General features: G+C 44.0%; 2 protein-coding genes across 2 annotated transcripts; both read right to left on the reverse strand.

Annotated features, from left to right (window-relative positions):
- Positions 1-5,231: 5,231 nt before the first annotated feature.
- Positions 5,232-7,645, reverse strand: Derpc (DERPC proline and glycine rich nuclear protein). The gene has a single exon (XM_010612329.2). It carries the CDS (start codon positions 7,626-7,628, stop codon positions 6,018-6,020), a length of 1,611 nt encoding a protein of 536 aa, XP_010610631.1. The 5' UTR covers positions 7,629-7,645; the 3' UTR covers positions 5,232-6,017.
- On the reverse strand, positions 7,604-8,666 carry Chtf8 (chromosome transmission fidelity factor 8). The gene is made up of 3 exons (XM_033757933.1): positions 8,609-8,666; positions 8,240-8,357; positions 7,604-7,852 (listed from the first exon to the last, which is right to left on the reverse strand). The coding sequence occupies exons 1-3, from the start codon at positions 8,629-8,631 to the stop codon at positions 7,625-7,627; spliced, it is 369 nt and encodes a 122-aa protein (XP_033613824.1). The 5' UTR covers positions 8,632-8,666; the 3' UTR covers positions 7,604-7,624.
- Between the last annotated feature and the right edge of the window lie 8,735 nt (positions 8,667-17,401).

Raw genomic sequence — 17,401 nt, forward strand, 5'->3', positions numbered from 1 at the left:
CAGGGATGAGCCAAAGTAGTAGAACTTAGCGTTGAACTGCTTTTCTATTTTATTTTTTGCAGTAGTGGGGATTGAACCCAGGGCTTTCACAATGAGCTATATCTGCCCCCCCCACCCTATTTTTTTAAAATTTTGAGACAGGGTCTCACTAAGTCACTAAGGCTGGGCTTGAACTTGTGATCCTCTTGCCTCAGCCTCCCAGTGTGCTAGGATTACAGGAGTGTGCCACCTTGGCCAGCTGACAATGAACTGCTTTTAAAGGTGCATATTGAAAAGGAAAGTTTGCCAGGAAGAACAAAAGAGATTGTGATGGTGCTGAAGACACGGGAGCATTGGAATAAATATGTTCCACTTGGAAACTGACCAGATGACTTCTAGATGAATTCTAAACTTGTCTGTGATCACTGCTGGATAGATGAAATGTTTTAGACATCTACCAGGAAGATCAAACCCTAATATGTGAAGCAAAGTCTTGCGTATTTTAACTTGTACACTCCTGGATTCCTCTCAAATTCAGCCTTGAACTGAGACTAGAAATTTTATCCTCCTCACTTCACTTTCTTCAAAGATACATTTTTTGGGGGTGATTAAATGATGGTCGCCTCTTCCACCTTCATCATCATCCTCCTAGGTAAAATTCTTAAGGTGGCACTTGGGGAAGAGCCTAGGCTCTTACAAGCCTCTGTGCAATAACACAAGCCTGTTCCTGCACATATAAAAAGAATATTAGGACCCTCTCTTCATATTGGCTGCCGTCTTGGAATTGGACAGAATCCTTGGCAGTTTGTTTAGCTATGTGTGACGTAACATGCTACAGTTCTTGACAACCATCTCCAATTAAAAGGTTTTAAGTGTTGCCAAAGTGAATCTTCAAATCAAAGTTGGCCATCTGTAAGACTACCCCATTCTCCTCAGTGGCTTATCTAGGGAATTTTTTTTTTTTTTTGGTGGTCCTCTGCTCCTGAGCTACATTGCCAGCCTTTTTTTTTGGAGACAGTTTTGCTTAGTTGCCCAAGCTGACCTCAAACTTGCACTCCTGCCTTAGTCTCCCAAGTAGCTGGGAGTGCAGGTGTGTACCACAACACCTGGCTTCTCTCAAGAATTTGCTAAGCCAGGTTGTGGATAATCACTACTGCATTTGCTTATGTCTATCCAGAAACTAACCTAGGAGATGGAATTTGTTCCTAACCCTAAGGTTCTTGCTTTCTTATACCCCCTGGACCTGTTTAATTTTCCTCCACTGATTTGGGAGTGAGGGGAAACAATTTTCTAGAGATTTTCAATCTAGACTACTCAAATTTTTTGTTTGCTCAGCTTCTGGAATCCTGCTCAGTCCTTGACTTAGGGACTGTTCACTTTACAAATGTCTTATCAGAGGGACCAGCTAACCTCTCAAAACCAGCACTAAGCTGGAGAGTGGTTGAGGGGGAATATTTAGTTTATCCAGGTGCTTCCTACAAAGGAACCAAGTGTTCTTTGAACCACAGATGGGAAAACCCTGATACTTTCTCTCTCCTATGAATTCAAGGGTTTTCCAGGAGTAGCCAACAGCTGCCACATCACAGACCTCAAGCTTCTAGTAAAACTGCTGGTTGATCGTTAGTCCCTACAATGTTTGGGGAAGCAGCAGGGATTTGCTAAAGTCAGTTCCAGGTTCTGTGTTTCTGCTGGCCAAGAAATATGCTATTTTGAGCATTACAGTGGAGGAAGTCCAGTCAGTCTCAACTCAGTTAAGACTTCATAAGGGCTTTTCTTCAGCATTGACTTGAAGAATGATGGACTCAGAATGAGAAGCTCCTGGCTATCCTACCATCAGCTCTGCCTTGCACTGTGGTTATCAACTTTCAAAAGAAGGCAGGCACTGATAGTGAGCTCACAACTTTTGACCTCGTCTGGTTTTTCTAAGTTATTTTGTATATTTCAGCAGCAAAACCAAACTGGGTCTTCAGCTTTATCCCTGTTTCTTGTAAGGGAAGAGCCTTTATACAGTTGGACACATTTTGGTTTTTCCTCATTGAGAATTTGAACCCTCTTTTATATTTCTACAATAATTTGTAAACATATTTATTTTTACCTGATCTTTTAATAAGGAGCGAAGTTTTACATTAAAGTTGGGGAGGGAATCAGAAGTGGAGCAGCTTTACTTGGTGATGGTATTCATGTTCACGCTCTTGCCACTTCTACTGAGCATGATGTGTGTAATCTTCTGGGCCTTCTGCTTGTCCTGGAGCAACACCACTGTGCTGAGGGGCACATCACTCAAGTTCATCCTCCATCCTCCATCAAGTTCATCCTGCTCTGTCTTACCTGAGCCTTTCCTGAGAAGTGGGGGATTACTACCAGAAAGCCACCTTGGATGTGAGTTTCTGGCCCATCTGTCCATGTATTCAGTCTTACAAGGAGTATTCAGACTCCTTGAAGTCTTGGGTGAAGCAGGTGGGTACTCTTCACTGTACTTGTCCTCAATAGCCATCATGTCCTTGATGTTGTACATAGCTGAGGGCAGGGACTTATTGGGGACCTTTTGCACTGTGGCCACTAGCAAACCTTTGTTCTGACATGGGAGCAGGGCTTTGGAGAAGGTAGAAAAGTCCTGCTGCTGCTTCTCATTCAGGTTGAACATGCTCTAGCCAATGTTCTCTCTTTGACTACTTTGGAGTTACCACTGGCCAAGCACTCCTTGTCCAGTCCAAAGCCCATGAGCTGCTCCCACTCCTGGTTGTGGGCTAGCTTGCAGCTGGGGATGTCCCCTAAGGTGTAGCAAAATTCAGCTGGTTGAACATGACCCCCCACCTTCCTGCTCAGGATCTTCCTCCCGGTTTTGCTAGAAAGATTCCAGCTTCACAGTCTCCACCACCTTTTTGCTTCTGTCTCAGCTGGCATCCATTCTTTTTTTTGGTACGGGGGATTGAACTCAGGTCCTTGCGCTTGCAAGGCAGGCCACCGAACCACTGAGCTAAATCCTCGGCCATCAATTCTTATTTTTGCAGCTCTAGCTTCACCTCATCCTTGTCACAAGTATGTCCATGTCCTCTATGCAGGTGGTGTCCTCCAGCAGAGGCTGCACCATGAATTCTTTTCCTCATCCTCCAGGGCTGCTGCCTCCTCTTCGAGCACTCAGCTCCCACCCTAACCCTGCACTCTGGAACCAAAGTCCCTATCCCAAATTGGCCCCCAAGATGTTACAAGTCATTTCAGCACACTACCATTTCCCTCGCAGACTTTTTCATCCTCCATGGTCCTTTTGAAGAGGACCATCTCTGATGGGAGGCACACAGGGGTGAACTGAGGCCCCATGGGGCTCAGAGACTGAGGCTGCAGCTGCATCGTGGCCCAGATCTTCCCACTCACATTCCCACAAGTCACTGACCACGCTGCCCTGTTTCAAACAGGAGTATGGCTGCTCGCCTTCTAACTCCTCGCCTTGTTTGGTCACAATAGAATGAAGTTTTTGCTATTATGCCAAGTCCTCTGTGCTCTTGTTCTCTGCATAGGGCAGATAGGCTGCCGCTTCCAGAGCTCCATGTTCTTCTCTGCCCACTCATTCTCCCAGTTTGTGTTCAGCACATCCTCTTCCTGAGCATGCCTAAATCCTTAAGGGTGAGGACCAGTCTCCCCAGCTCAGAGGGAATCAATGGCATGTTCCACTGTGTGGCCCTGCAGCTTCTCAGCATTTTCAGATCCTGGTACCTCTGCTGAAACTCCTTCACCAGTGTACTGATGCCAAACTCTTGGTCCATGCCCTCCAAGAACTTGGCCTTTTCTGTCAAGTCCTCCTACAGTGCTGGCTCCTCTCAATCCAGGATGCATTGTTGGCAACCTTGGGGTCAACTTCTATTTTTTTATCTTCCCCAGCTTTTGGTTCAGCAGGTGCTTTTCCTTGGCAGCTGTCAGCTTCTGTTGCTCTTCTTGCTCCTGACAGCTGCCACAGGCTCCTCCCTGGTGCCTGCCTCTTTCTCCATGATCTTGACCTGCAAGGGTTTCAGCCCCAACTTTGCCTAGAGTTTATTGGCCTCCTTGATGCTGAAAGATTAGCATCTATCTCCTGAACTATTTTTGGAGCTGGCAGCAGCCTCATAGCTGTCTTCCACTCTCCCCACTTTGCACCCTATCCATAGGGGCTGGCTGTAGTCCTGCCCATGGGTGCCTCTATGGGCCTTGGCTTCTGTCCTGCGCCACCTCACAATACTGGTTCTGCTTCTAGCCTTCACTGCTGCCACTCTGGTGCTTTTCTCTCCTGTGCACTGTCACCCCTGGGCTGCCTCTCTGCGGTGCTTTTATAATGATCCCATGGTGCTACCTCTGCGCAGAGCCAGTACCTCTCCCCCAACTACTTTCAGGATACATGGCAGCTGCTGTCCTAATGCCAGATATCAACAGTGGCTACTTTTTAACAGGAGTCTTTTTTAACTTTTCAGGTCAAAATTTTTATATTGCACTTGTCAAAATAAAGATTCTCATGTAATGCTGGTGTGTTAGCTTTCTGTTGCTGTGATAAAATAACTGACATAAATCATCTTGAAGAAAAATAGGTGACTCATGTTTTCTGTCAATGGTTACCTAGATCCATTGTTTCTGGGCATATGTGGTGAGGGTGGCAAGTGTGTGGTGAAAAAAAGCTGCTCATTTCATGAAGGCTGGGAAGCAAAAGGGGCAGGGGACAAAATACCCCTTTCAAAGGCAAACTTCTATCTAGTGACCCATTTCCTCCAACTAGGCCCCATGTCCTAAAGTTTTCATTATCTCCCAACAGCTTGTTATTGTATCCAGAAGCCAGAGCCTTGATCCAACCACCTTCCATCTCTAAACACTGATGCACTGGCGACCACACCTTTGGCAGGGCATTTCAGATCCAAACTAAAGCTGGTAGCTCTGAGATACTCCCTGTCTTTATGCTCATAAAGCTGGCTCCTTACCCCCATCTCAGGAAGGGCTGGAGATAGAAATGGTAAGTGTGACTGAAAAATAGGATAAAGGTGTCCCAGCTACCTGGACTAAAGAATACAGAAGGTACACTCAGTGGCATAATTTTTACTGTAGAGGTAAGGCAGGCTCTGTGGTTAACTATCTGGTTGAGTGAGCAAGCTAAGGCTAAAACCCAAAAACTTGCTACTTCAGTGCAAGCATTTTAGCTGGCAGGTCATGGAGAATTGTAGTCAAAATTGAGACAATGAAAAGCAGAGAGTAAACTTCCCTCCCAGTGGAAAGGCAACAACAGGAGCGACAAAGAGTAGCCCTCTCATCCCATTTATTAAAGAAACAGTAAGAAAAGATACAATGCAGGAAAAACACCAACCATCCTTCACATCAGGCTGAATGAAGCACAGTGATTTCTCCCCCCCACCCCCACCCTAATTCCCATCCACATGTTTAAAGTTTGAGGTTGATAGCGAGTACCAGTAGAGAGGGAGTCAGATGAAGAGGAGCCTTAAACATGGCCACCTCTAAGTCCAGGAGAAAGGAGCTGCAGGCCTAGTCAGTCGAGCAGAAATTTGGTGGGTTGGTGAAGTGGTTGTCCACCTCCCCATTGTGTTCAAGCCCCCAGGGAAAGGCCTGGCATTAAGTGACCAGGTCCAAGCTGCCCATGTCAGAGCTATTGAAGTATGGTCCATTCACCAATGCAATGTTTCTAGAGCAGTGACTTGATCCTCCAGTGGGGAGCAGGGGATTACACATAAACTGGGACCAGGCCAATGTATCCCTGAGGAGAAGTCCACAAGAACAATCCAAGAAACTGGGAACAAAAGGGCAGGAAGCTGTGGAAAAAAAGCACAGCAGGCTTCTGGAAGGCCCAAGTTCCTTTCTCTTGAGGCGAGTTATTCCCAATTTTTCACATTCCATGTCCCACAAATAACATTTCACCCTCAGTCAAGAAAAACACAGAGGAAAAAAGATAGCTCTTCTGAACTTGAGTCTCAGCTACATTCTTCAGACAGTAGCTCTGTATCTACCTTTTTACCTAGTCCTGCCCAGAACCAGTGTCTGGAAAACAAAAGGTCCTGGAGGAAAAGTGGTGTTTAAGGGGGTAACATTCCATTTGGGTACATTGCAGCCACTGGACCCCCTGGTCTGGAGAAAGCAGCTGGGTTTGTGCCAGGAAGGTTCCCTACCCTAGGAAATGGAACCACACTCTTGCCTACAGGGCCATTCATCCTTGGAAAGGAAGCTGGGTTTAGACCCAGGGCTCCTGTTGGCCTCGCAAAAGGAGCTGGGTTGATACCCATAGGGCCTGCTGGAGAAGAGCCCAGATGCCCAGCAGCTGATCTAGGAAAAGCAACTTGACCTGGGCCTAAAGGACCAGTAGACCTTGGGAAGGCAGCTGGACTTGGACCCTGCAGGCCAGTGGCCCTTGGGAAATTAGCTGGGTTGGGGCCTAGTGGCCCAGAGGCTCGCGGGAAAATTGTAGGACTTGAGCCCTGGAGGCCAGCAGACCTTGGGAAGGTACCTGGGTTTGAAGCCAATGTCCCAGAAGACTGAGAGAAGGCAGATGGGTTCAGTCCCCCTGAAGTTGTCCCCCTGGGAAAGGGATTGGCATTAACCCCCATGGGGCCACCTGGCCTTGAGAAATGAGCTGAATTAGGGCCTATGGGGCCAGGAGCCCTTGACATGGGAGATGGATTTGGCCCTGGCAGGCCAATTCCTCGAGAGCTAGGACCTGTGTTTGGACCTATAGGGCCAGGTACTCTTGCCATGGATGATGGGCTTATGCCCATGTTTCCAGAAGCCTGTGAGAAAGGAGCAGAATTTGCTCCTAAAAGGCCTGCTGCTCTTAGAATTGGGGCAAGATCCAGGCCCTGGGGTCCAGCCATTCTTAAGTTAAGACCAGATCCTGTGCCCAAGAGGCCACCTGCTCTGTTGTCCAGATTGGGGCCCGGACCCAGGCTTCCTGCCCTTGGGTTGGGCCCAAGACCTGGACCCACACCACTTGCTCGTGGGTTGGGCCCAAGGCCTGGACCCGGAAACATACCTGACCTAGGAGCAGGGTTTGTACCTAAAAAGCCTGATCTCAGACTGGGATTTGATCCAGGGCCCAGACCAACTGGCCTAGGATTGGGAGGACCATTCCCAGAAGAGAGTATGACCCCTGATCTCATATTGGGTCCAGATCCAGGTCCCATGGGGGTACCACTTCTAGGGTCAGGACCTGCTCCTAGCAGACCCCCTGTCCTTGGATTGGACATAGGGCCTGGGCCTGGGAGACCTCCTAACCTGGGGTTAGACATAGGACCTGGGCCCGGAAGAGCGCCTGTTCTGGGGTTTAGAGGTGGTCCTGGACCCAAAAGGCCACCTGGCCTTGGGAAAGATGCTGTGCCTGTGCCAGTAGGATTTATCCCTCTTGGAAAAGCCATACTTGGGTCACGAGCACCAGTGGGAAAAGGTGCTGGATTTGAAGCCAATGAGCCTGATGAAGATGGAAAAGATGGGTTCCTTGGAAATGGGGCCAGATTTCCACCAAGAGAACCGGCTGCCATAAGGAAAGGATCCGAGTTCATGCCTATGGGGTGGCCTGTGTTCAGAACAGGACCCCCCTGTGGTCCCAGTGAACTGTCAAGCCGTCCTCGTGGTGGCAGTGGTGCACGAGTCCAAGGAGTTGGCCGCTCTCTAGGGAAAATCCGCGGTTCTTTCATACTTTCTTGGGGACGTTGGTGATAATGGGCTTGGGGCGGGTTTTGAAAAGGATCTTGTCTTTGATGAGTGCTGTCACCAGGTACTGGGTGGTGCCAGGCTCATGGCCAAGCTCATCACAGTCCTGTTCCCCAGGAGTGTGTTTGATAAGAACTGCAAATGGCTTCTCCAGATGGATGATTTTCCCATACAGGATATGATGCCCCACGATCAGCACAGGAACTCCCTTTGACAGAACAACAAGATGCCTGAGGTTCAGGGAAAGACCATTCCACTTTAGGTGGCTTCTAAAAACTGCTCCTGGCACCCCCACTCCCTGATCTGGTTCTACCACTATTGAGTAGAAACACTGGACAAACCACCCTCTGCCCTTTTTCACTTTTTCCTGCTCCATGTATGAAAATGTCCATTTCAGAAATGTTACCTTTCCAGATTCCCCAAAGCTGTTTCCCTGCTACTGCAGAGATGGGGAAAGAACAAGCAGGTAGCTCTGCAGATTAGCTAGACCTTGAATAACAAACCTGAGGGCAGTCCTCACTCTGGGTCCTGGGAGCACCACCTTGGTGTAGCTTGCTTTCCTGAGGCATTAGGCAGGGAAAGAAAACCCCCTCACCTCAGTGGTGTAATGTAGGTCTCCCAGGAGGTTTCCGGCTAATCCAGTGCTGTAGCGAGCCTCGATCTCCCCCTGTAGCTCCATCAGCACCCATTCTGCAAGGCCTTCTGCCCCTGCACTGCAAGCAAAGGGCTGGCGGTTACAATATTTTTGAGGGGTGAAGGATGAATAAAGTCCTACACCACCATTCAAGGCCCAAAGGAACTCTGTTGAGCATGACTTGGGAAACTGGGCAGTGCAAGGCACTGAACTAGAGATCTTAATGCAAAGATTTATGCAAGATGTACCTGAAGACCCTGATTCTTCCAGAAAAATGTGAAACCTGTATATAACCATTCATGCTAAATAAAAATCTCAAAATGTACTCACCTAGAAATTACAATTTGCACCATGAGCTTTCCTTCTTTAAAAAGCAACTTAAAATAAACTGTAGAGAAAAAAAAGAAAAAGAAAAAGAAAAAATCAGGATAACAATGACAGTTAATAACAAAATGACAGCTAGATATCATTATTGTGTGACAGGGACTTTTTAAAAGTGCTTTAGACATACATTACTTTGTATCCCTAACAGTGTCCTAAGGTGTAAGCTTTCTGATTGTGTACATGAGATAATGTGGCTAAAGATTATCAACAGCTGGGCTGGGGAAGTAACTCAGACGTAGGGTGCTTGCCTACTGTGCTACACCCTCGGTTTTTGACATTCAAATTGTGCACGTGTATGCAGGAACACACACACACTCACTCACCATCAGTCAACTCAATTTGAAAAATGGGTATTGTAACTGTACTCAAAACCAGAATAGAATATGAACCCAGGGCATAGTGCAGATACCACTTTTTTTTTGTTGTTTTTGTTCTTTTGCAGTACTGAGGATTAAACAAACACAGGGCCTTTTTGCATGTTAGTCAAGTGCTCAACAACTGAGCTATACTCCCTATCTTTCTGGTTGGCTTTGAATTTGTATCTTCCTGGCCCAGGCTTCCAAGCAGCTGGTGTTAAAAGATATGCACCGCCATGCCTGGCTCAGGATCACCCTTGACCACAAACATTAACTTGCCTTTCTTGAGGTATCCTATTTTCTCCTCTGTACATTTCCCTTTTTTTGGCACCAGGAATCAAACTCACACCCTTGCAGCTTGTGAGGCAGGCACTGGAACGCCTGAGCCAAATCCCCGGCCCTTTGTACATTTCTTTTTAAAAAGAAATGTTTACATTTTATTTTTTCCTTTAGTAATGACATAAACTTCATGTCTACCACTTCGTATATTTCTAGGTTTAGAGGGCTTTTCTTTAACTAAAAATAAAGCTAGGAGAACGGAAAGAGTCCTGTTTTTTTTTTGTTTTTTTTTTTGGTACCAGGGATTTAACTCGGGTCCTTGCATTTTCAAGGCAGGCAGCGGAACCACTGACCTGAATCCCTGGCTCCTGAAAAGTCCTTTTTAACAACTCCAGTGAACAGTTAGGCTGACTTCTGATGTGATTCTCAATATATGCTTTGACCACCTTTCATTTATTTTTATGGTTTTTTGACAGGGTCTATGTAGTTCAGCCTGGTCTGGAACTCATTGAGATCCTCCTAACGCTCCTGAGTGCTGGGATTACAGGTGTCTGCCATCACTGCCAGCTACTCCCTTACCATTTAGATATGAAAACACCCCAACAGGGAGAGAATTAGATTCATTTTATACAATAGCACCACCTCGTGGAAAAGTGTGGGGTACTCTACAACAACAGCTAAAATGGGACATTTTGCCTGGGGACAACTGATTTTATTTGCACTTGTATCTTTCTTGGAAAGGACAGAATTCAACTCAGAGGGTTCAGGGGATGGTGGACCAAAATTACAGCTTCTGGCTAAGCCCTTCAAACATACTGTACATATGGAGGTTAGTGGAAGGTTGTTAGTTCAGTGATTACCAACTGCAGTGTAGAAAGTTAATAGGTAAAAATGTGCACAAGCTCAGCAAATACTTGATTAAAATAGTAAACACATTTTTTTCCTGATATGTTAATCTTCATTTTGGATCTCTGGAGAAAGGTAGTATAGTGTCTGTAGCCTTATAGGACAACTATTCCCATAGCGCCTAACACACTGGGAACAGAAAGTTGGTTAACTCACATGGACTTTAACTGGAAGTAGCAGCTAGTATGTTCTGAATTTGTATTACAGACTGGATCCTGTGCACATATTGTGGTGATATCTCATTTGACATGAAAAATCCATAATATACAAGTATGTAATTTGTAAATGAGGCTACAGAGACATACAGAGAGTAAGTCATTTGCTTGTAAGTAGTTCTCATACAGTAAGCATGGTAGAGCCAAGACAGAAATCTAGGCCACCTACACTCATAACCACTACCCAATTCTGCCTTCCCAAAAGAAAAAAACAAGTGCCAGTAAGAATGAATATGAATCTAGGCATTTGGCAGGTACTGCACACTTCTAAGTTCTGGTAAGAATGGCAAAAGGGCACCAGGTAAAGCCAGACCTACTACAGCAGCATAGGTCGTGGCCCTTAGAACAGACATTAACACCAGCTCTGAGGGCAAAGGTCTTCAAAGAGATCCCACCATTACCATTACAATCAACAGAATCTAGAAGTACTTTTTTTGGTTTTTGAGATAGGGTCTCATTGTGTAGTTCAGGCTGGCCTCAAACTCACAGCAATCCTCCTGCCTCAGTCTCCAAAGTGCTGGGATTACAGGCATATGCCACCACATGCAAAAGTACTTTTAAAATCCTTTTCCTCTTAAGTTTCTGGAAGATGAAAAGATAACTCTAACTTTGGCCTTCAAGTATAGACTCTACGGTGTGATCACATACAAGTGACTTAATATCTATCATGATACCCAGATTATGATTCACCGAAATATTTTGATGAAATATAATACATGTCAAATTACTTTAAAGACCAAGTTCTATTGGGAAGAGCTAATTTCCTAGAGGACAAGAAGAGCAAATGATCATTTGATAACTTTGCCTATGATTTAGAAAATCAGCCATAGAGAAGCTGGAGATTTATTTGTTTTAGTTACCAGGGATTGAACTCGGGACCTTGTGCTTGCGAGGCAGGCAGCAGCTCGGAGATTTAGCTCAGTGATTCTGCTGCTTGCCTCATAAGCGCAAGATCCGGAGTTCAATCCTCAGTACAAAGAAGGAAGGAAGGAAGGGAGAGAGGGAGGAAGGAAGGAAGGAAAGCAGCCATAGATTAAAAGACTCCATAATGCAAACAGACTGAAAAAGGGTTCCTATGAATATCCTTTTGACAACTGATAATACAGTAAATGTTACGGCAAAATAAAGTGGTTTAAGAGAAGCAACAAAGTATTCACGTAGGTGAGTATCTTCTGGGAAACTCAGGGTTGAGAAGATAGACCCTATACTGACAATCAAAATCAATCTCACATTCTTCGGCCACAGGTTTGAGATGGTATGTTTAAGAAAAGTGGATACAGAAATATTTTCAGTACATTTCACTTCCTGGACAGTCTCCTGTTAGAACAGAAATTCACAATGGTACCCTAAATGAACAAAGGAAAACCGACATTTGGTTGCCTGGACAGACTGGCACTTGTATACCAATCCTCAGGGCTTCAAACCCTGAGAGCAGATTTTTGCTGTTGCCCAGGCTGGGTTCAAATGATCCACCCGCCTTAGCTCCTGCTCCCCAAGTAGCTGGGACCACACAAACACACCACAGCCAGCTCTGAGTACATCTAGTGGTACTGGCAAGCATCTAGCAGTATCTTGAAAACAAGCATTCTGTGGCCCAGTCTTGCCATTCTGTACTTCACCATTCTGTTGTTGTACCCTAACAAGATGGTAAAAACTTGTTTCTTCCTAGGTCTACTGGGATGCTTCAGAATCATATACAAATGATGTGCAAACCCAGCTAGTATAAGTCTAGTGCAGAGGAGCCTATGAATTGATCTGGGAATATATATATATTATGCATATATCAGGGTGTATTTAATAAGTTACTATGAAATATGGGGCCAGGTGTGGTGGTACACTCCTTTAATCCCAGCACTCGGGAGGCTGAGGCTGGAGCATTGGCTCAAATTCAAGACCAGCCTGTTCTAAAATCGAGACCCTGTGTTAAAGAAACATGGGTACAACATCCCTTTAGTGAATGTAAACTTTAAGTGCTTTAAGATATCATATATTCTATTATTCATGTTCTTGTTCCTTGAGATTTTTAGGCTAGTGTCCTCTTGGCCAGAATAGGTATCTCTGGTTACTGAAATGAGGACATAACCTGATTGATGTGGCAGGAACTGTGAATATATTTTCATTTAGTGTGCAGCAGATTAAAAAGGATATAAGTACATGAAAATCAATCTGTTTCTATTCATGTGAGAGCAGAAAAAAATTAGAAAAATAAGTGGGGAATAAGTATAGTACAAATTGAGCATCCCTAATCTGAAAACTTTTGAGCATCATGTCAGCACTCAAAAAGTTTCAAATGTCAGAGCATTTTAGGTTTTCAAATTACAAATGTTCATTATTAAGTCTATGCAAACATTCCTAAACCTGAAAAATTCCAAATCTTGAACACTTTTGGTCTGAGCATGTTGGCTTAAGTGCTACTTAAACTATTTAAGTCATAAGCCAGGGATTTAGCTCAGTGTTTCTACTGTCTGCCTTGCAAGTGCAAGGACTGGAGTTCGATCCCCGACACCAACCAACCAACAATTTAAGTCAAACAGAGTAACATAATAATGAAAATTCTCTATGTAACAAAGATTTCTGTATCTTAAGTCTCAACTCATTCTAACAACAATGACAGACAACTACAGGAATTTCCACTTCTTTGCTCTAAGGTCTGATCTGTTTAGAAATCGCAGTTACATCAAGAACAAGGATTTGAAGGCAAAGAGTTACAGGAAGAGCTTCCTAGTAAGTCTCTAACAGAGACCAGTTCAATCTCAGATTTGCCTACAACCAACTAAAATGTTTGTGGTTACCAACAATAATTCCAGATTGACAAGGTAACTGTAGTCAGGAAGAAATTTCTGTGATGTGACTTTTCAAAAATGACTGTTCAAATTCATTATATTTCAGAGTGGAATCAGTCTCATAGGCTGTAACCAGTGTACAGCCCAGGAGAAATGGAAAGATGGTGGGAAAACTAAAACTCTTTCCTCTGTAATAGATTATGCTCTCTGCCCTCAATCTTTTAAAATGGAGGAAAGGTTTGTACTTGCTTTTTCTAGGCTAATAAACAATACATAAATTCTATACACTTAATTACCTCATTTCTGTAAATAAAACTTTTTAAAAATTCATTTCAATTAACTCAATTTTATTCTTTAAAAAAGCCACTGTCCTCAAATTTTCTAGAAATATTACTTAATTTAAACCTGCCTCACATGAATTCCACACTTAAATTAGTGTGTTATCAGGATAGCAGTAAATTACAAGGCCTCTGAACAAATCATACAGCAACAAAGAAACCAGGATTCAAAGAACCAATGTAGACCAACAATGGGAACCCTAACCCAAACTCAAAAGTTTTGGCTAGAATCAGACCAATCTGAGCTATACCTTATTTGCCTTTTGGTTTCTATCTTTATTTTGAACTATTAAAATTTTGAGACAGGGTCTAGCTATGTAGTTTAGGCTAGCCTTGAAACTCATTTTGTACCCCAGGATGGTCTCCAACCATGATCTTCCTGCCTCAGCTTCCCCGGTGCTAGGATTACAGGTATGTGTCACAATTCCCAGCTTGAACTAGTCAAATCTTATAAAGAACCTGAGAGGGCTGGGGATTTAGCTCAGTGACATCATGCCTGCCTTGCAAGCAGAAGGTCTTGAGTTCGACCCCCAGTACCCCCAAAAAAGAACCTGACAGATTAAAGCATCACCACCAGCAGCTATCTATGCACACCTTATAAACAGAAAAAAAAGCTCAATTTCTCAAATAAGTTATTATTTTCTGAACACTTATTGGATCCTCTCATTTCATCCTAAAAACCACACTATGAGGTGTTCTCACTTCCTTTTAGAGATGAAAGAGGCTGGGAAGTTAAAGGTTAAGCAACTGATCATATAGCCAGTAGGTGGTAAGGCTAGGATGTGGAACCTAAACACTCTACATTACACTCTCTCTCGTAGTCCTCCTTGAACTCAGCCCTGTCATGTACAGTACCTTTTGCAAGAGGGCAGGTAGGATAGTTTACAAATGTTATCCTCATTCTCATAACATCTCTATTATAAAGTAGCAAATAAGTAACCTTATAATTTGCCACCTAAGTGGTTAATACATCCTGAGGTAAGCAATTAAAAACATTAAGCTTGCTTTTCACTTAATTCATAGGGGGTTTTTTTTGAAACCTCTAGGTATGAATTCATCACCTTCAGGATTGAAAACTTTATCCTGAATCTCTTTTCCTCAGTATTAAAACAAAGCCAAATGGATAGATGTTCTTTGTCATGGGTTCATTCTAACCTTTGACAAAAGTTTTTATCCTTTGCTGTCTGAATTATTAAATATTTTAGGAGTTTTAAAGGTAACAGCCTAAACAATAACCCTCATAATGCTAACTGCTCCCAAAATAAAATGTGGCAGAAGCGTGATATATCTTAATATATAGCCATACCTAATTTAAAAAAAAAAAGCAATGACTCAATGATTTAACCTAACTACAAATAACTAAATTTTTCTAGAGCTAAACAATGTTTTATCCTTTTTTTTTTTTCTTTTCTTAGACAGGCTTGTAGCAATCCTCCCAAATGCTCAGATTATAGGCATGTGCCAATACACTTGTTCTCAATGCTTTGGTTCTAATGAGAACATTTCTATGCATTCTGTATTTTCTTTTGGTGCTGGGGATTGAACTAAGGGCCTTGCATATACTAGGCATGTGCTCTTCCAGTACTTTTCTTTAAAGAAAGGGAATTAGGCATTTATTGCCAATCTCTGATTTAAAAAACGGGAATGGAGACTGGGGATGTAGCTTGGTGGTGCCACATTTGCTTGGCAAGTACAAGGTCCTGAGTTCAATTTCCACTGTGTGTGTGTGGGGGAGTAGGGGTGGAGTGGAAGTTGGGCACAATGGGGCATGCCTGTAATCCCAGGAGGATCAAGGAAGTTCAAAAACAACATAGTGAGACCCTGTCTCAAAAACATAAATAAGTTAAAAACAAAACTGGAGTGAAGTCATGACCACTTAAAAATGCAAATAAATCAGTATGTTTTAAAATAATTGAATACATGACACAGTTTATCTGCAAATTGTCAAAGTATATATTTAATTTGTTTGGTCCTGGGGATTTGTGTTTTTAGTGATAACTAGTTAAGCCAATCTGAATTCCACAGTATCACCTGTGTGACAGTGAGTTATGTAACTTCCTAAGTTTCTCTATCAAATTGAGCATAAAGCACTTACCTCAACAGGTAGGTAATGATACGGTAATAAACACAGAGCTTTCAGCACAGTGCCCAACATAAGGTAAAACTTCAACCAATAGGCTATTGATTACCTGGAGAAACTTGGCATTTTCTTAGTATATATCTAGTAAAATGCCACTTATATAAACTATATAAATCATTTGAATGTTTAAAAAAAAAAAATCCTAAAAAAGCAGTAGATCTACAGAGCAAAATTAAGTGCAGACAACTTAAACTGGGCATGGTGGCACTGTAATCCCAAAAGTTGGGAGGCCAAGGCAGGAGGATCACTGGTACTTCGAGGTCAGCCTGGGCTACATAGAGAATTCAAGGTAGCCTGAACTACATAGCAAGACCCTGTCTCAAATTTCACTCCCAAAAGTTTACACAACTGAAGAACAATTCAAACACTGCAGTGAAGGTTCACCAAACTGCTTCAGGGATTAGGCTCTGAAAGGTCCTTTCTTTGAATGTGATGACTATTTCTCTATGTGCCTTTCCATTATATGAACTGAGGAAGTTTTATACACAAATGAATATATTATTACTTTTATTAGTAGTGTTACCGTGGTTTTGTGACTGAAGGGTACGGCCTTAGTTTCAAAGAGGATCTTGGTCTCTTCTTAGGCTTATGTTACTAAGTCTACAATCCTGTTTTTAAATGACACTTGCTTCCCTCAAAAAAGGGGCCATGGAGGGTAGTGGTACTGAATGCTTCCAAACTTTTCTTTAGTGAAGAGTGTGTTCAAAAACGTGTGTAGATGCTATGCATATACGTGGTACTTTCCCATCACATTTCAGGATTTCCAGTTGGTGGGAATCAGTTACTGGTATTTGTAGACAATGGGTGGAAAAGATGGCTTCAGTCGATTTGAGTTACTCCAGTTCTCCATCTTCTTCTACTCTGCAGCCCCATCTCAGCCTTTCCTCCCCTTACTAACACAGCACCCTACTTCTCCCCAAGCCCCTTCCCTAGCCCTGTTCAGCGTCTCCCTTCTATGCTGTCTTTTCCAGCCTGGCCCATTCCCACCCTTCCAATTAGAGAGATACAAACACTTCCTATTTCTCATCTCGCACACTTTCTGGAGCTCCTCCATCCACTTCCCTTTCCTCCAATCCCCTCCCAACTACGCCTAGACTTTTGCTGGAATCATTTACCAATATTTTGCCCCTTAACATACCTCCCAAGAAAACTATTCTCTGCCTTCTTTTCTTTAAACCTCCTCCCCTCCATTCTTCTCACCATAATAAGGTGCTCCAAATCATTTTCCCTCCTCCCAAAGATTCCTCTTTAAACGGCCTTTCTTCTATCACCCTCAGAACCCAAATGTCCCCATTCCCCAAGCACTTCCTTCCTCCAGGACCCCACCCCACTCAGCTCCAGGCTTCACTCCACCCACAAAAGAAGATGGGGTCAACTCTCCAACCACCCTCCAAATCATTTCTCCTAGCAGCAGTACGCCCCCCACCCCCGTGATTTAAAATAAAATGTGCCCTAGACATTTTATGTCTCGCAGTTCTATCATCCCCCACCCCCACCCCAGGAGGTGCTTTCTGCTATCCCGCTACTTTCTGGGAGCGAGTACCCCTCCACTCCCGCAAGCCTCGCAGGCTGGGCTCCCTCCCAACCCCGGGAAGGACCCCTTCCCCCACGTACCTTGAGGTTTCGGCCCGCGCTCAGGCACCCTTTCCTCCCTTCTCCAGCTCCGCTCGCTCTCCCCCTTCCTTCCCTCCGCCTCCCGCGCCCACACCGCTCCCTACCCCC

This window comes from Fukomys damarensis, unplaced genomic scaffold, assembly GCF_012274545.1.
Source record: "Fukomys damarensis isolate Sample0158 unplaced genomic scaffold, DMR_v1.0_HiC HiC_scaffold_32, whole genome shotgun sequence".
In the NCBI taxonomy this organism is placed as follows: domain Eukaryota; kingdom Metazoa; phylum Chordata; class Mammalia; order Rodentia; family Bathyergidae; genus Fukomys; species Fukomys damarensis.